Source organism: Lepisosteus platostomus, chromosome 6 (assembly GCF_059453375.1).
Source record: "Lepisosteus platostomus isolate fLepPlt1 chromosome 6, fLepPlt1.hap1, whole genome shotgun sequence".
NCBI classification, from domain to species: Eukaryota; Metazoa; Chordata; class Actinopteri; order Semionotiformes; family Lepisosteidae; genus Lepisosteus; species Lepisosteus platostomus.
Genome location: NC_142616.1, coordinates 54,684,163 through 54,704,814, shown reverse-complemented (window position 1 = coordinate 54,704,814; position 20,652 = coordinate 54,684,163). Strand labels below are relative to the sequence as shown.

General features: G+C 35.4%; 1 protein-coding gene across 3 annotated transcripts in view; it reads right to left on the bottom strand.

The window, feature by feature from the left end:
* Nucleotides 1-669: 669 nt before the first annotated feature.
* rad18 (RAD18 E3 ubiquitin protein ligase) overlaps nt 670-20,652 on the bottom strand; it is a 59,172-nt gene continuing 39,189 nt past the window's right edge. For 2 of the 3 annotated variants that reach the window (XM_088636378.1, XM_088636380.1), the window contains 2 exons: nt 12,596-12,643; nt 670-983 (listed from right to left, as the gene is read on the bottom strand). In XM_088636378.1, coding sequence (XP_088492504.1) covers nt 875-983; nt 12,596-12,643 — 157 coding nt within the window. In that variant the 3' untranslated portion in view covers nt 670-874. The remainder of the gene's footprint in view (nt 984-12,595; nt 12,644-20,652) is intronic. The other variant, XM_088636379.1, reaches the window with a different exon arrangement.

Genomic DNA, 20,652 nt, shown 5'->3' with positions numbered 1-20,652 from the left:
AAGGCCTGATGATTGACACAAAAGCCTGATGATTGCTGCACCTCACAATCATGGACTCTGATTCTTTTTTTCTTGGGGCTCCTCAAGAGGGATACTCTCGCCCATTCATTCGCATTCAATATTTCAAAAGGACCTGCTAACTCAAATTCAATTTTTCGTTAGGCTTTTGTGAGCATTCCGCTGTTTTGGATAAAATAATAAGTTAGTGGTCCTGGAAGACTGCCGTCTCTGCTGATCTTCATTCCTGCTCAGCTTTTAAATCACTGATGCCTTTTATTTGATGCACTAGGATCAGTGGGGTTCCTCACCTCAGAAACTGATACAGACTTGATACCAATTACATACTCAAAGCAAGGTAGAGGACCTGAAGGGAATATGGAAACAATTCTTCAAAAAAGCTAAATGCAATTAGCTTGCGATTAATAACTCAGAACATGAACCAGAAGAGACTGTGTTTCTCCAGGACGGCAACGACTGCTACACATCACAGTTCATCTGTGTGCTTGCACTGGTACTGGCTGGAGCACATGATGAAAACAATGATTCTGTATTTTTTTTTAATTCATACCACAAACATGTTCTATTGGTATACCTGAATATAATAGAATGCCACTCTTTGGATTTTAAAGGTAAACTGCAGATGTGCAATGATCTGAAATAAAGCTGCAATGTATTTAGAGCTGTTTAATGAACATTTCAAACTGAAAATGTGCAACAAATAAAAATGTTATTTAAATAAAATCATAAGAAATGTGCATCATACATGTTTAACAAAAACAAAAGGTTTGATTGACTACGTATACACAAAAGAAAAACATATTTGACGAAAATGATTTCCTTCCCAGTCTGAGAAGTCTCATTCCCTTTTGCAATCTTATTTCCTCTTCGGCTCTTCTTCTTTAGTCCGTTTTGGGTTCTGGATGAAAGGTCCCTCTGTGGCCCTACAGATCTTCCGTTTCCTGGGGGGCGTTTCTCCAAAATTGCTGTAACAGAGTTTGATATACATCAGACAAAATCTCTTGACCGACGCCTGAATAATAGAAGATTTCTATGACCGTGCCACAAGACCAGTAGATAGTTTGTGTCTGGTCTTTTCTTCTATGATATAGTTTGTGTTAACAATAAACAAGAACACAATGTTTGTAAAACAAAAAGGCATTCAGTTAAAAAATATGCTGAAGAACCGATACACCAATCAACTTCCATTAATAAACAAGAACATTCTTTCCATAACTTACTATTTGAAAACCTAAAGTTGCTCTTGCTCACCTGACTGCTATGGGAAGTTTGCCAATTTCCTTCATAGTATAACTGCAAATCTCACTTGAGGGTGCACATTATTTGTTCGTGCTGTGGTAGCTGCTTATCTTCATAATGCTTATTATTCTTATTTCCTGTCAGGGACTATTCCTGTGACTACAGGCCATACAGCTATTTCCAGGACCAAGACCACTAATCTATAGAACAAGCTCTGGTTTTGGAACAGACCAAGGTTCTTGTGAGACAGAACGGATAATGTGTCATCTCAGGATACTGGAGGAGGATAAGCCAGCTTTGCTTTTCTGCAGGGACTCTGTTCTTCCTGTTCCCGATTCCCACACTCCACTCTGACACAAAAAGCTTCAGCCATGGGCAGAACCCTGGCCTTCTATTAAAAGGTCAAAATACTTCGTAACCCAGCCTTGTACAAGATTTGTTTGTATTCCTTAAAGATGTCTTCAGATCATAAAAAAGACACCATGGACAAAACAAAATGTTTGATATACACAACATGGTGCCATAAAGGGACTGTTCATCGGTTGTTAGTTAAAGGGTAAAATGTAACCCAGATTTCCCCTCCATTCCCTTGCATATTGTCACTTAACCATTTTTGGAATTTGTTTTACTTACTAAAAAAACTGATCAGATTATATATGAATGAGCATAACGGCTCCTTTCAAGCTGGGCTAAAGCTTTTTGGTCCATTATCTCATTTAAAAACCACATGCACAATGCTCTAAGTGCCCTTTTAAGCACTCCACCTGAATCCTCCTCTCCATCATACAGTAAATTATAAAAATTAAAACCCTTCAAACTGTGAGGAAACAGTATTATTACAAAAATTAGAGATGACATTAAATATGTGCAAAAAATCGATTAGGTTAAATATTTTTGAACTGCTTATTTTCTTAGGAATGCAGTCTAATGTTCGTAATTTGCTTGTAACAGCATGTATTCAAGCTGTTGTCATTTCTGACTAACACCCAAACATGCTTCAATAACTAATACACCCTGCCTGGAAAATTACAATTTGATTATGATTTCATCCTAAATATCTGAACAAAGGGAAACTGACAGAATAACCTAGATATATCACATTGGCAGTACAGGAATGAGCAAGGTCAAAAAAGAAGCAGTCACTGCCAGGGCATTTATTAAATAATACTCACTGTATAATACTCACAAGTAAATTAAATGATTCAAAACAATGACCTTTATATACTTTAGAAATATCTACACTGCTCCCCTGACATTCTAAAATGAATATTCCACTTTACTTCAGTCTAGGTACTGTGATTTGTAATTACCCACTGAAGACCTGGCAAACCTGCCAAAGGATTTCCTCCTGTAATTCTAAAGGTATATGCATTCCAAGACTGACACACTCTGGCATACTCATCAACGAAGGTGGCTCATCTGTCTACACGGAACATTAATTATACAGAGTTTAAAACTAGACGGCAACACAGATATAGCACTCTGGACCTTTTACTCCGATAGGCCCAACACCCAGGTACAGAAACCCCTATCAAACAGCAAAATTCATCAAAGTTGCTTAGACTCACTAGACACTACTGTAAGATCCAATACAAAGCCTACCGTAATTATGCCAAAACCGAACCCAAACATTCTGAATAACAGTGGAAAAAGGGGGGTTTGTTAAAAAGAGTAAATTATGTGACTGCATTATATTTTCAGCGGGCAAATAAACTTTTTTATTGGAAGCTGATTAGGTCTTATTTTTGGCAGGTCACTGTTCCTTAACCCCTGGATGTCAGTTTTATGCGTGCTCTCAGTGGACATTCACTGGAGGCCTGAGCGTTAGCTTCTCTTTTAACCTTTATGACATTATACTGATATAGTTGGAAACAAAACAAAACAAGCTCAACAAAGGCAGCCAGAAAAGATCATTTATAAAAAATGGCAAAACCTGGATCAAAGTTGTACCATCATAAAACACTGCACTGATGGATGAGGTCTTTTCTAGAAACTCAGAATGCTGCACCACATTACAGCAGAGAAATAAAATGTTAAATAAACAAAAACGAAAAAAAAACAACAGATCGGTTTAGTCAAACCCCAGATTTACTCAAAAGATGGGTCTTTAAGCAAATTATGAAAGGGTTAACTGTTGCAGAGACTCAAATGGATTTGTGCAGTGAGCTACACAGATGTGGTGCTGCACTGTGTGGAGGCAGAGCACAAATTAATTCTAGATTATACACAAGCATTTAATCCTTAAAATAATAAGGAGATAAACCACTCAGTGTTTTATGACCTGAGAATAACTTCACTGGAAGCCAGTATTGATGGTCATGCTGAAGCCACAGTTTTAAGAGATTCTTTGTTCCAAATTCACCTAAACCCACATTATTTGAAAACTAATAGTACTTAATTTGTAGACTACAAAACTACTTAATTAAATGTAATGATTTTGCTAGGCGGATTCAAAAGTTTGCAATATCTAATTCACCAAAACATTTGTTCAATTTATAGCTGGCATGAAGCACACAGCATAATGACAAAGCACCTATGAAAAAGGGTTCCACTGCAAGACTAAAATGTCTTAATGTCACCAAGCCCACAACAACTTGGAAAACAGCTTCCATTTGCCAATTAAAATTTGTTACAGATTCATCCTGTACATTTTGTAATCCTTTTTACACTAAATTCAGGATTTATCTGGTACGACTTGACTACAGTTGGGGGTGTGACAGCAAAATATCACTGAAATGTCTGGCTTCCCAGAAGCCAGGTTGTGTGATGACTCCAAAAGGTAAATGCACGAGTCTTATTTGGCTCAGACTAAAACATTCATGTGAAACTTTTCCAATTAATCAAAATAAGTTACACTAGTAACTATATATGCTGTAATGCTATACTGCATTCCTTTATTTGCCAGGAGTGGATGTCATATTTTTAAACTTGGAACATGAGAAATTATACCAGTTTTCACACAAGGTTAAAATTGAAAGCAGTAAACTGGCTCGGTCTGCAGTGATACCTGACACAGACTGGTAGAATTGATTTTATTCAGACACTAAAATATGGCTGCTACACGTTCTCTAATGATCTGAGAATTTGAAATATATTTTGTAGTTTATCCCGTGAAACCAGTTTCCCACTGGGATCAATACAAGGAAAACTACCCCAGTTTCACCTGCATCATCATATCAAGAAGTAATGTTTTATTGTATTTGATCAAGTTGTATAAATAAAAGTAAAAATTCATACATTACAAAAAGCTGTTTGTGATTATTATTTTTGTTCTTTTCTTGTGAGTATTGTGATTATTATTTTTTGAATACCTATTTCCATTGCATGTAAAACAGTAAATGGTCAACTTCCATAAAAGGACCACATGGCCCAGTCTCAGTTTTTCAATGATTAATGAGAAAAGTGTAAAGATTAGAAATCAAAAGGGCACTTTATGATGCTATTTTTTCGCTGGCTGTGTATTCTTTATCGAGGTGCAAAAGGACTGGGACAATCACGTTTTCCTTGAACCTACTGTAATTAACTCCAAAGCAACCCAGTTTCTCAATGATAATCTGCCTAAATCCCATTTGATTTCAAGTGGAATAACTGAGAAAGACACTATAAATTGTCCCATAACATGGGGAAAAAGGATTTAGTCTTGAAAATCAGGACACTTCTGCCAATTATTAATTTTGCCTTGTCTGATACATATTTTTCAAATCATGTAGCTCCTACAGATTTACTGCTGCATTCATTTACTTTTCTGTAAAGCTTCAGGTAATAATAATGCTCACTTCTAAGGGGCAAAAAAGAGAAATTCAGGAAGTCATCAAGGACTTTATATAATGCACTTTGCTTGGAAGTCTAAAATCCATGGAAGTTGATTATCCCACAAAAAGTCAGAACGCTAGAGAATCCTGCACCATATTGCAAATTACTACTTTACAACAAATGCAGACATACTTTTTCACAACTCACTGGCCTAACTATGGGACCCTGTGTTTTTCTCTTATTCTTTGGATTATGAACTGCAAAGTATAATGTAAAGTAAAACAAAAGATACAGGGAAAATAAAATATTATTACATAGGGAGTGCAAGAAAGACAGCACTGGGATTAGATTAAATTAATAAATACATGTTAATTCCACACTGAAAATCAGAAAGAAAAGACATTTCAGGTGTGACAACTGATGAAGGCTTAACAGCCGAAACATTGCATTTTTTCTTTCAACATTTCAGCGTGGAATTAACCTTTACTTGTTCCTTGGCAGCCAAAGCACTCTGACGCAGCTCTACGCTCAAATTACTTGAATTCGGTCAGACAAGAAAAATTAAAAATGTACTTGCTCATCTGGTACTTTAAAAATAAAATATTATGTAAAAGGGAATACAATCTGGAGGGTGGCGTAGTTATTTCTACTCAAGAACACAGTAATCAAATATTTGAATTGCTGTTTATTGCATCACAAGTAAAAAATCTAAATCTGAAACATATAAAAAAGTTATTCAAAAAGTAGTTATTCAATAGTAATAATTCGGCAGTAGTTATTCAAAAGTAACCCTCCCATCTGCAATCCAGTGTAAGTGTGTGTTGCTTAATATACTGTACTGTATATAGAGATTGGTAATATTTTCACTTGCAAACAGTGTACAAACTCTTGATCACTGCTCTTATTAAAATAACATAATATTACAGATAAAAGCATCTTCTTTCCTTGAAGATATACAATTACATTAGCTTTATTAAATTTAGTACCAAATGAAACACCAATGTGCAGCTTTTTGTGGTCATAATTTAGATGCTTAAAAAATATGGTAACTATTTGCCATAAATGCTAATTGCAGAGGAAAATAAAACTTAATCATCAAACACATTCTTGCATCAGCTGCTTATGACATGAATTAGACATATCACTGTGTAAAAATGCTCAATGACAATTTTAGGCAAATTAAGGCTGACTAGATAATTCAATCATTTAAGCAGTAACTAGAAATATTCCAAGATTATTTTAAAATTTTAAACCAGTCATGTAACTACTCAAGCTCTGTTATTTTTCTCTTAATAAAGTAATTTGTTGTAGGTCTGATACAGTATCACATACATTTTGCTTATTTATTTTCCATTGAAGTTTGAAAAGGGTTTTAGTTTGTATTGTGTGTATACAGTTATAAGAGCAAATTAAAATAATACGGTAAAACAGTATCGTGGAAGACGTTTGCGACGACAAAATCTCAGCTTGGGAAAAAGTCACAGATATTAGCAAAATTGCTAATACAAAACGGTCAAATACAAGATGATCACAGTACGAGAACTCTGTAAATCTGTTGTCTACTGCACGCAATCTTCACCACCCACATAAGCCTTGTGAACCTATAGTTGAAGAGACAGCACATTGCCAGAGAACACAACAAATAGCTACACTTATGCATATTGGCATATTATAACTACACATATACTTGTATAAAGAATGGCTCAATTCACCAACTGAATCTTCACTTTATTTTGTTATCCTACTTTTTCTAGAAATGAAAAGGGTAAAATTACATTTACAATGATTTTTTGGACCCAAAGAGCATTTTTAAATTAAAAGTAAGTTTTATTTTATTCAGAAATTTGTAACTTAAACCTTTATTTGACAAAAAAAAGAACTTTTGAAGCCAGGAGTTCATCACTCTAAACAGTTTTGCCAGACTTCCTACCCTTTCCACATTGTATAAACTGAGTCACGAGAGATCCCTGCCGACATATGCAGTGTACTGAACAAGATTAAACTCATTCTGATCAAATAACCCCAAAAAATCAATAACATTATTTATTAAGGTTCTTAGAACATCTGAGAACATTAGAACATGAGGTCACAAAAAATAAATTGACATGCCACCATGCTCAGTTCGCGGAATTAAAGTAACACTACCTGTGTATCACTTATAATGTAGCCAAGTGAAACGTACCATATGGACGACTAAAGAGTTTTTCAGTGAGTGAAAGGCATGCTTCCTTGAAAGGAAAAATAAAAACCATGAAACAAGTGACAGAGCACGTCTCTTCTCCTGACAGAGAACAGAAAATAAATATATATATTCCAAAGATAAAGCTCAGCTAACACACCCCAAGGGAAGTTCCACAAACTGACAGAATTTCACATATGGTACCATTTAAAAAGAAACCAGACTTCAAATGAAAAAAAAAAAAAAAAACTTGATGCTGTATGTGTTCGTGAGTCATATCTGTTATTTTCTTGAAATTGGATGGCCAAGGTCCATCAGTATCTGTCCCACATTGGGCTACAGAAGTCAAATGAAATCGTAGCAGTTATATGCATGGGAAGTCAATCTCATTCCCAATTAACTGTGGCATATTTTCAATGCATGAGTGGATATAAATTGACTGTCTAAAAGCAGTCAGTTAATAACTTGCTTCTGCTGGGAAACTGAAAAATATTTAGGTACAGTAATATATAAAAAAACATTCTGTTCTCCTCTGCTAAAGCCATTAAATTGTAAACTGCATCTCAGATATTGATATGTCATAAAGGCATGCTCAAAACAAATTGACAAATTGCAACGCATTACATTTTGGAAGGGTTCGTTTGTTCACTTGGCTACACGAAAGAACTGGACTTTCCAAAACTTAATATTAACCCTAGGTATTTCGTTAACACTAAGTAGTACTACAAGGCCAAACTAAGACTCCTTGAGGTCCTTAGTGTGCAAAAATTACTTATTGTACATTCATAATTACGCGATCACAATCCCATTTCTGAAGTTTCAGGCAAACCATCTGGATAACAGTGAAACGCTGAATACTTTCATGCCTCTTTTGTCCCAAGCTTCCTGCTGAGTTAAGAGTATGTGGCTCTATGTGTATTGGGGCATGAAGCAGTGCTTGTACTTTCTGAAACATAATATCCTACCTTTTTACCTAAACTGCAATTTATGAGCCATAAAAAACAGGCAAGAATATCCAAATGACTACAATGTTTTCAGCACAATTCCATAAAGGCCATGTGCTACTATCCAGGCACAACAGTGAAATACAGCACTTTAAAAAAGGTTTTGGAGGTTGTTTTCAAAGGGAATTTCACACATACATTTTTTGTTGCTAAGCAGCCTGGGCTTCTCACAGAAGGACATGAGAAAAATATTTTTTACACGCTTGGTTAAATCTGACGCATACAAAAGGATAAGTATCATGGCCTTTGATTTAGGTTTCTGAGGCTAACATAATTCCCAATTTTAAACTCTCAAATCTGCTCACAAATCCCACTGAATGACAACCCCTTTGATTCAGCATTTCAGTCAATCTAACGCACGTCATCTTGTATTAAGAAATTCACAGGGGCACAGGTTACAGTTGTGTGCTGCATTCTAACTCAGTTCTCTTGACAGATTTTGTGAAGTATGACAATCAATATTCTGAACTGTGAATCTTCCAGTGACATGCTAAATGTCTGTAAATTAACTGTGTGTATCAGCCTATGACATTTACTGTATACATACAACATTTTTAAAAAGAAAAAAAAATTAAAAGATGTAAAAAGTGTTGCCTATGTAAATGTGTATTTAAGAGATATGCATGTACACGCTATCATTTAGGTTTTGATTCTAAGAACATGCACAAATATACAGTTAAGCTTAGTGTAACATGCAGTATCATTATGTAGTCATTACAGTCTCTTTAAGTAATATTTTTAAAGAAAAGCTGGACTTATAGCTTTGACCTCTTCATTGATAACCATCTCTCCAGACATGATTGATCTGGTCTCTCCTTCACCTTGAATGAACATGCTTTCTTTACAAACACTGCAGAATGGGCTGGCCTCCATTTTAATTCTCAGCTCTCATATAACCAGATACTGCACTCACATACAAATGAGAACTAAGAAGGATACAGTAAGAAAACAGACAAATGTTTATCACAATTAAAATACTTACACAGAATCACAATTCAGTTAAAAAAGACTGACAGCAATGTATTTTTCATAAGGTGTATTTTGGGATATAATACTCTGTTGATTCCATTTTAAATAAAACAGTTTTGCACCAGAATTATTTTTTTCAGAATTTGAAAGGGGTAGTTCCTTCACAGATGTCGTTTCAGGATAATAGCTAACACCTGGTAGTATAATAATTCATCTTCAAACATTGAATACTTATGACTACTTTGTTTTAAAACTAATTGGAATGTGAAGCAGATTACTTAAAAAGCAATTACAAAACATTTCAGCTAATTTAACAAGTCTTACCAAATGGTGCAAAGATTCCAGTTAAAATTCCCATTTAAAAGTCTTGCCACAGTCTCAGTATTTTTCAGAAAAGGATATAAAACTGCAAAGGACCAAAAAGCTTTCCAAACCAAGGGATAATGTAAAGTGGAGGGGATAGAAACTTCATATTACTGTATGGATTACACGGACACTTAATTCACATTCACAAGAGTATTACTTTAGAACCTTTAGGGTTTAGAATGAATTAAATGCAGTATTTCACACACTGGGTCTAAACCATTATAGCAGGATGGTGAAATATATTTTAAATCTAGGCAATATTTGATGCAGACCTTTTAAAAACCTTGCAACTATTTTGCAAAAGCATATGGAAATCTCTGCAAACTGAAACGCGCTGTGGCATTTACTTATGGATTTTCTCCAAAACACATCAACATGATCACCAAACAAACCAGGAGTTTTCCTCCCCCGTGTCCTGACAGATGATATTTACTTGTCAAGGTCTGCTGACAGCAGAAATGCACCACCTTTACCTGCTCCACACAGTGTGCTCTCAATTGCCAATAGCTTACGTACAGGGTACAGTGCATAACTCTAACTAACCAACTTAAAAGAATAATGGAGTCTTAATGATCACAGCATGACAGCTGTACTGTACAGAGAAAATGTCCAGTAACCTTGTAAGTAATGGCTCAATGCCAAACTGAACAGCTACTCAACTGGCATCAATACCAATGTGTACTGTACTTAATGTATTTGCAGATCAAAGCCACTGCACTCATTAATTTTCTAACTGTCATCTGTAGAAAAAGCAGGGAGGTAATACTCAAACCAGATGGAGCAGCAACAGCACATAGAGGAACTAACAGCTTGCACCTAAGTGTTTGCAGCCACACTAATTATAAAGAAATATTTTGTCACGTTACTATATTCCTAATCCAGTTAGTTCTGATTAATATAAATGCAAGACATCAATATACATTTCTAAATGTATATTTGAAAACTGTATATTTCTACATTTTTGTAATATTACTCCTCAGCAGCAAGACTGTGGAATTCACTTGGCATTTACTAATGAACTTGAAAATCCATTTTCTTTTCATTTTTTCTAAAGATACTAAAGAAACCTGTTTCAAGTTTCAAGTCCTGCTTGCTGATACTGTTTTAGGTCTTGGCGGGCTATAATTTCTTCTGTTCCTACTTAAGCTGCAATGAAAGACACTTTCTTTTTTCAATCTTTTCATTTTCTCTAAAGATACTAAAGAAACCTGTTTCAAGTCCTGCTTGCTGATACTATTTTAGGTCATGGCGGGCTGTAATTTCTTCTGTTCCCGCTTAAGCTACAATGAAAATTATTTATACACTGCAGCACTTTAAAGTACAGCTCTTCTGCATGCTTCAATGAACAGTTTATTGCTTAACATCATATCGTAAGTAGAGAAGGAGAGATGCATAAATACATAAGTCATACAATAACCTTCAACCAAAGCTTGTAGTGAATAATTGGCGAAAAAGACTATTCTGTTTAGATAAAATGACTCATTACGGAGGGACATTTTCCCTCAAGCAGGTGTCGTGAGAAAATGTTCGTCATTACACCCTTCATAGATTTTATGTTCGCCTATTTGATTCAACAAATAAACCCGACATACAGCACAGCTGATAATGGGTACTTTCTTGGGTTTAACACGTTGACTGTCTGTGAAACAGGTGAGTCTATAAATAAATGAAATATAATTTCACAGCAGTCTGCAAGAAATGACTTTTTTTGGATATAACTGATTATCAATCACTTTTTCTTGAATGTAAAAAATATACAAGGTGCAAATCCCACAGCTGTTATAGCAAATTATGTGAATATAAAAAAAACAGTCCTTTGTTGAACACCCTATATGCAGAAGCATACAGGAGCTGTACAGTGCCTTGTGACTGTAGCCAGACCCTTCCTCTGGAGTCCCATTTTATAAAAATCCTAAAATAATGCAGTTTTTAAAAAAGTTATTCAAAACCTGAAAGCTCAAAATAAAGAATTCTAAGGGCAGTAAATGTTAACAACAACTAATGAGAAAAAAACAAATATGTTGATTACATAAGTATTCAGACTTGATATCTGGTGGGAGAGTTCTCTGGCAGAAATGTATAGCCACAAGTGTTTCTGGGTAAGTTCTACCAGTTGTGGTGCAATTTTTGCCTGTTTTTCTTGGCAGATTTTCTTGAGTTGCTTGGGGATCGCTTATCGACAGCAGTTTTTAATCCTTTCCACACATTCTCAATAGGATTCAAGTCAGGACTTTGACTCGGCCACTCAAGGACATCTACTTGCTTATTCTTAAGCCATTCCAGTGCTTTGGGTCATTGTCCTGCTTAAAGCTGAATTTCTGTCCCAGTATGAACAGATAGGTATGAAGCAGAGTTTCCTCTAGCATTTGCCAATACTTTGCTCCATATACGTTCTCGTCAGTCTTTGACAAGCTTCCAAGTTCCAGGTGATGAGAAGCAGATCTATAACAATGGTGTGAGTGACTGATGCACTATGTTGGATCACAGGTGGCTTTACAGTGGTATCCTTAACCTGACAACACCATGCTCAGAGTTATTAAAGGTCTTTTATTTTTTTCCATCTTCTCCCTAATCTGTGGCTATATATAACTGTATCCCAGAGTTGTTTTGAAAGCTTCATGGTTTTCATGGTTCAAACTTTAATTGAAATTCACTACCTTACTGAAGAACCTTACAGGAACAAATGCATGTATTCTGAAATCATGCAGATGACTATTGATTATAATAAGAATTAATTTTGTGTACTAAATTTAGGTTTGCCACAGTAAAGAGTTTGCATATTTATGCAATCATGACTGCTCCATTTTTCCTTCATATTAATTCCTTTTTTGTTTTGAATCTCTGAAGTAGGTTGTGTACATATCAAATACTAATTGCTACGTGAAAGTGCCTTGACTTCAGCTTTAAAGCAACAATATGAAAACTGAGCAAGGCTCTGAATACTTTTGCAAGGCAGTATATACACACAAATGTGAAATCGAAGCAGCTGTCCTCGCTTGTCAGTGAAGTCTGGCTTGAATTGCATTGCCCAAAAGCTTAAAATGAAAAGGGAAAAAAAAAAACTTACTCTTTGCTTTCATCAGCAGAGTCTGAACTGAAAACATTACTGCGGGAGCTGAAACAGGAAAGAGTGTTTTGTGAGAAAAAAAGATATTCAACAACATTTAATATAACGCCATTTAGGCTTACATCATTAAAGTAGGACGAGAGTAATGGAGTGTGCTCGTCTGTCATAATGGCTGTTAATCTGTCAGTGTGATATCTATAAAGCACTCGACAGAGCTTGAATAAATCTGCATAACTCAGGTTATCTCTGGAGCACAAAGTATCATACTGTGACTTGAGTCCCAAATCACAATAGAATTAATCCAGTTAAGACAATGCACAGTTGAATAGCAACCTGAAGTGGTAGAACCATCAGTTGTGCATTTAATAACTTTCATATGTGAACCATTTTCAGTACTGGAAAGCAGTAGATGCATTTATATCAGTTCAATCTCAAAAAGGTCTTCTTAATGTTTACAGCTTACTAAATATTTCAGATTTCCTCGTTTCTTAAGTTGTGGAGTTTTATGTTTAAGCATTTTAGAAAAAAATAAAACTATATTCAACTTGTACTTCTTTTTGATATACATATTTAGGATCACAAGATCTTTATGAATCCGCTGTCCTTCAACATGCCAAAACTAAATACGTGTTGATTATTAAGGAAGATTTTCAGTGAAGACATGAAAATGAAAATGTGAGACAAAATTGGATAGATTGCTTAGAGCAAGATTTGACAAAAGAAAGTCTGGTGTAACATCTGTTATACAAGAGCCTATAAATTGAAAGATGCAGAGTTTAATTAAAAACAGCATCAAGTACATTATAGACTTCAAGTGTTCTCATCTTGTTTGAAGATGCTCGTCTGAGAAAAAAACATGAAGATCCTAGACATTTGACCTCAAACACAATGCTCAGAGATTCAGTCTAAATCTTCAGTATTTTCTATTAAGTTTAGATGGTCACGCTCAAGGTTCTGCACTGCTGGAACTGTGTGGGAAGGGGCTGTGTAAGTGTAGTGTTTTCCAAGTAAAGTAGGCATATATACAATACATACAGTATATTATATACAGAGACTATCATAAGTATTCACCTCCTTGGACTTTTTAAATGTTTATTGTATTAGTATATGAAATCAAAATGTATTAATTGTGATTGTTTACCATTGATCAACCAAAAACACTTTTAAATGTTAAAGTGAAAACAAAATTCTACTACAATAAAAACATTACTTGTGTAGCACCTCGGTTTAAGTATTATCCTAAGTATAGACAAACCATTAATGTGCTGTAATTCTACAATAATACCGGAAATTTTTAATAGTTTTATCATGTCATCTACATCAATATAAAGAGTTGTTTAAATTCATAGGGATTATTACCAAATCATTATTCCAGTGTCTTCGAAATGGAGGGGGTAGGTTTAGTTTTGTTATTTTCTTTACGTCACATAAAACCAGAATTATTACATTCCTGAACTTTTGCACGTAACTGGAAGGGACCTTAACTTTCAGTGGTATTTTGGATGTTTTCCTTTTTTGTTCTGTAACCCCAGAGTTAAAGGATTAAAAAGCAAAAAACCGTTAAGGTCACCTTTCAAATCTCTACAAGTATGGAGCAAAAACATTTTTCAGGGTTGAACAATGCTGAAGCTAGTGCTAAAAATGACCTTCTCTAACATACTGTATATCCCTTCTAACTTTAAACTTTAAAATTTCATTTTTTGCTAGAAGACAACCAAGAATACCAAGCATTGATAGCAAATGGTAGTAAGTAGCCTTACTTTCAAATTGCAAAAGATGCACAACTATCTGAGAAAAAGCTTCCTTACACTGTGTGATGTACTGCATTGTCTTAAGGTCTTAAATATGAATGATTTATAAATTGTGATTAATCAACACACTCAGTTCACAGTAAACTGGCCTTACCATATGTTTAACCTTATTGAGCATTCCCGTTTAGTGGAGACAATTCTCTCTCAGTTAACACCAAAATGATCTCTAAATGACCCCCACGGAGAATTTTTACTTTCCAACTTTAGTCTACACATTAAAACCACAAAAACCTTTCCTGAATATTGCTGTCACACCTATAGAGGCTTACGCAGGACAGGAGATCAATTGATTCTCAGTATTCATCTTGGAGCTCTCCCTGGGAGTTCTGATGAATCTGCTGTTAGTTTTCAAGACTTGGCTTTGCCATCAAGAAGGTATGGCTGCCTGAGTATACTGTTTGAAAAGCGATTACAGAACTGTGTGCCTTTAATGAAATACACAAGGAAACAAAAACTAGCTCTACAACGACGGGAGTAAGGAAATTACAAGTCTAAGGGTGTACTGCACTGAAATAAGTCAGGCCAAAGCCAGCTATGTGCAGCTCAAAGGTGGCATAAGAAAATTGCATCTGAAACTATAAAGGTAAGGCCCATTACTGTTTGCAATAAGGCAAAAGGAAAATGGATTAGAACTAAAAACAGGTCTGGAATGGGGGTGAATGCCATTCCTAAAAGAAATCCATATTCAAACAAATATATAAGTAAAAATTCATAATTCAGCTTGGCTTTATTCCTTGGTTAAATTAGGATGGTAATAATTCCTGAAATCAAAAGCTTAAACTTAATCTGTATTTATTTTCTCCTAGCTCTTACAAAATATTAGATCACATTACTGAACATATTATGCATCATGTTATTCCATTCTGTAATTCTTCCCCTCCTTTATAACCCCGGAGCAGTGTGACACTTTAGGCTCCAATTTGCCTTTTTTTTTAATGAGTGAAACACTGCAATTTTTAAATTCTGAATGAAAACCCTGTCTAGTACCAAGCATCTTGACAGTAAGCTTCACATTTCTGGAAGTCTTTCAGTCTAGTACAAAACATCTTGACAGCAGGCTTCACATTCCTTAAAATTACAATCAACATTCATACCAAAAGATGGAATTTGCATATTTGTTTCAAAATTGCAAAATTGTTGAGTTTCAATTGAAACCAGACTCGGAGATCCTGTACAGCACACCATTCACTTGCTCTGCTTTACCAGAAATTGAAAAGGGCTGTGCCAAGCAATAAATATTCAAGGCAACAACTTAAAAAAGATTTTTGCTTTTGATCAGACCCATAATTTCCTTATTTTGCTTCCAAGTTGAACGAATTACAACCATTACAATAGAATTGTTTATTAATGGCTTTAAGCACTTAAAATTCTGTTTAACTAGAATAAGCCCAGTGTGTGAGCTACAAATAAAAGCAGGAAACACAAAAGTGTAATACAGTTAATTCTACTGTTAGGTAGAGGCAGCAGGGCTACTTTGCATTTAAATTCTAATTTGAGTTCTAAAATTGAGACATTGATAAATGTCAATAACAGCTACCAGAGCTTTTCATATTTCTTGATGCAAATTACTGATTGAGCCACTATATTAAAAAAAAAACCTACTTCTCTACATACCAAATATAAAAAAAAACAGACTTATTCCCTTGAGAGAGTTCAAAACCCATATCACAATAATGCAAGTCTGCAGGAATGAGAGGTGCACTAAAAAATGGCACTAATAAATTATGCAGATCTGGTCCAGTTAACATAACTCCTTTTTGATGTAAGACAATACTTGTCAATAGATACAATACTTGTCAAATAAAAGTTTAGCTTTAATGTAAGCCAATGCCCAACTCCTCATGGAGTTGAGCCGTGTTCCTTTGGGCTTTACACTAGTCATATATTTATATGGACTAGTTTCAAATTATTATAGAAAGCATAAATAGCATAGGGCCCCGATCCAACAGAAAGAAGAAACAAGAGTTGTGCCACTGGCCTGTGAGTATCTTTGGGCTTCATTTCTCAGTGCAGAAATTATATAGATCAACTTTGTGCAAGGTCCAAAATAGAAATGGTGACAGTGCTATACCATTTAGCATTAAAAGCTATACTGTCCAGATAAAAAGTTTTCTTTGAAATGCAGTCAGAAAAGGAAAGTCTTAAGTGCACCATGACCTAAAATGGCTAATTCTGCATCTTCGCATTGAATTTCAACGTAACAAAGATCAACTGGTTCATTGCACACCAACGCAACCAGAGCTGTTACCCAACTCTCTTACATGCTGCCTAAAACAAAATCACACAGTGGGTTTTGGGTGTGCAGGGGAAAACGGGAACATTCTTTTAAAAAAATTCCCATAACCTAGCAAAGCTACAATCAAAATATCCCTTTACTGGTTTTGTGTGAAATCTCACTGCCAGAGATTCTGCAATTAATCGGTAAATAAGCTCTTTCTTTGAGGACGGTAACTTTCTTTATCACGTTACCATAATAATTCAAAGTCCTCAAAAGGGAACAAACATTGCATTTTGTTGAGTGATTCTTGCTACCCATGGGAAGGCACTGCTTATTCTCAAATAAGACTTAGCATTACATTCATAAACTTTCATCAGAAATAATTAATGGGACTGGTCTCAATTTTATGCCAAGAAACTGAGCTCATTTGTTGATTTTTCTGAAGTGGCCATTACTCACGCTGCCACCTCTAGCCTGTAAATAAAAACTGTTTCATTCATAAATAATACCATTTTGGTGAGATATAGTCAACACCGATTCACTTCTCAGATTATCCGACATTTTCAGCAGTGATAACACCCACTTGAGGAACACATATACTTGTTCTGTATGATGTATTGTTAGCATTCTTTATGTTAACTCATACAAACTCAGATTTGGAGGCATCTTTCACCAGTGTAAGTTATTTAGCTAAGTGAACGGGGAAATGTCATCTTACCATATTGGGCATCTAAAACAAAGTGAAGGTTATTCTAAAACCTACCATCCACAGTAGTAAAAGCTGTTTTTGTCTCCTTCTGTTTACTAGCATGGCAGTAAATTACCATGACAGACGGCAATACTGTCACAATTGCCCCAGAGTCTCATTTCCATAAACCACAATGCATGGACTAATTTGATGATGCTAAATGGTTTTAACTGGCATGAACACATAGCATATTCTCAACTGATGGCAGTAATAAAACAAGAATGCCCTTTGGAAAACTATTCCACTTTTATGTCTGACAGAATCATTTAAATGCAATGTATACTGAGCACATATACTGTAACACAAGATAACCAGCAACAAAGGCCCAAATATCAGAAAAACGATCAATCTTTTCAGACGCAGGTGCACTGATATTTAATTGAACATACTTGACAGTGTAGCGGGAAAACAGAAGCCAGGTTGTCTGGTGAACTGTACATATATGGTTACTAGGGTAATAAAGATAAAGAGAGATGGGGCAATCGATGAGAAATGGGACAATTGTCTGTGGGTTAAATGCACACATTGGCATGTAAGATCTGAACGACATAGCTGCATAGCTGCATTAGAGACCGATGAACACAGATTTGTCATCTTGTGGAAGAGCACACAAAGAGAATGCCCATGATGATATCATCAGTCATGAGAGCGAGATACATCAGCTTGGTTGGAGCCTCTGGTGGAGTATTAACCTGTCTCTCTGTTGTAAGGCTTAGACGGGATAACTTAGGTGACATCTGGAGAGCAGTCTCCAAGGAGGCAGGAGGGCTCTGAGTGAAGGAAAGAAAAGGCTAGATCTTTTCATAGGTTGGCTCTAAAGGTCAAGTTAATTAAGGGTTAAATTATGTAACTAAGATGTTGGATAGATTAAAAAAAAAAGTGTTTTGTCCTCCAAGACCAAGACTGGGAAGCCCTGCTCTAGGCAAATGCTGAAAAGTTAAATGTCTAAAACAATAAAAAGAACAGTACTTTACGAAGTCATAGCCTTTTAAGTTTTGTGTTCGTTTTAGCACAAATATATTTCCTAACAATAAATTACACATAGCATTCTGTACAAGAACACTGACAAATAAGTGGATAATGATTCTACATCTGAAAGTATTTAAAGTGGTATTGAAATATTTATCCAGAGAACAATTTATGTTGGTGTCAGAACACAAGTGGTATAACCTAGTATAACATACTTCAAATAAAAAAACCAAACTTGGAAAAAAACATTTTAGACCACGTTTATGATTGTTTTCTAACATTTCTAACTTCTGTTCCTTTCTATGTTTTCCAGTGAAACTCTTGTATAAACTGTATTTCAATATTGAAGATCAAAGAAAAGTACATACTTCAGCACACTGGCTCAGATGCTTTAATTGTGGGTGGCTAAAATTTTCTGTTGTTCTTAAAGGAAGCATTTTAATAAGCACTCATAATGAGGAATTGTTTTACTTTCAAAAGACATTAAAAAACAAAAATAAACAGCCAATGAATTTTAAGAAATGAGGCAGCACAGTGGGAATGTGGTTAGCGCTCCTGCCTTAAGTCTTCGATTGTGCACTGGGGCACCTTCTGTGAGAAGTTTGCATGCTCGCTCCAGCTCTGGGTCTTCTGATTTCCTCCCATTTTCCAAAGACATGCTGGCTATATCACCCTCCTTCCATAAATGTACCTATGTGAGTGCCACCTGTGACAGGCTTCTGTCTTTTTGAGTTTCTGTCCCATCTTGTACCTTGCTCCTGGGATAAGCTCCGGGCTGCCATAACCCTTACCGGGTATTATAGGCTTTCTTAAGACGAATGGACAATGGATTTTAGAAATGTTGCTCAACTGCAAAAGCAGAGCAGTTTAAATTCTTTCCTCCTTGTCTTTCAAGTATTCTCATTCATCTATTACTTTCTTAAGATATCTTGAGTGAAGCTGTTTACCTCTTACACATCAACACAACCTACATTACATTATCATGTATACCACATCTATACACACATTACACAAACTAAGAATTCTATTAAAAATGTATGTTATTAAATAGTCACATATTGATATGTGGTTAATAAACAAAAATTGAATGGAGACCAATAGGAAATCATTAAACTTTACTTTTCGCACATATCTTTTTCCATCTTAACTATAACACCTGTTGTAAAAGCAAGAGATGCCATACAAATGGACAGGCTTTAATTGAAAAGGCAAGTTGACAATTTGGAGATCCTAAGCCAGGGAAAACTTGGACTCTGCAAGGTTGTTAAAATAGAAAAATGAAGCAGGTACAGTATTACATTTCTTAAGAGTTATAACAGTTACCATATGTTAAATAATCAGGTAAAAAAATTCTAAAACAGTCACTAAAGGAAAATAAAGTTAAACTCTATTAAATCAAGAGTTTTTGATATGCAACGAATTGTTCATGGATTTCTCCATCTAAGGGAAAAACACTTAAGAGGATATTAATACCAATCACTGTTTTCTAAACCCTTCAAAGTAAAAAAAAAAACTTTCTAAAAACATTTTAAAAGAACAGGGACTGCTTGAAAAATTATTTGAAATGTTCATTGAGCCTGCACTATACTGAGGGAACAATGTGTAATTTATGACAAGATTTAACAACAGCGACAAAGGCTACCAAAGACAGACAGGGCTTCAGGGCACACGCTGATGAAGGGCAGAGGTGATTGACAGATGAGAAACAAATTGATTGGAGGATTCTGAACGACCATAACGTGAACAAAGCATAATTAGTTGTGGCCTCGACATAGCTCAGTGTTTCAAAGGAGTTAAAATTGTTTTGGAGAAAGGACTGCCACTATATCATTAGTTATTTCAAGGTCTCTTGGATATCCCCTAAGGTACTGTATGTTTGGTTAAGGTCCATGCCACTACAACTAGTCCATTTCTTTTATTCAGATGACACATAAAATCTAGGTCCTACTGTAACTCTCCCTGGTCAATAAGAAGGGTTGTTCAACCCGGCATCCTGGCCAGATTTTCACCCGCTTTTACCAATCTAATAATCTCCATCTATGAATTGGTTTCATTACTCTATTGTCCTCCCCACTGGGAGCTGATGTATGGTGAGCACACTGGTGCACTTTGGCTGCTGTCACATCGGGCAGGTAATTAAACTGTAAAGTACTGTGAGTGGAATATCCAGAATAGTGCTTTATAAGTGTGATGATGATTTTATTGATATCAAAACTAGCACAATTATCTTATCTTTATAGGCTGATTTTGTGTTTCAATGTTAATGCTCATTGTACTAAAAGCTACAGCACTTGAAAGAAAACAAAGCCTT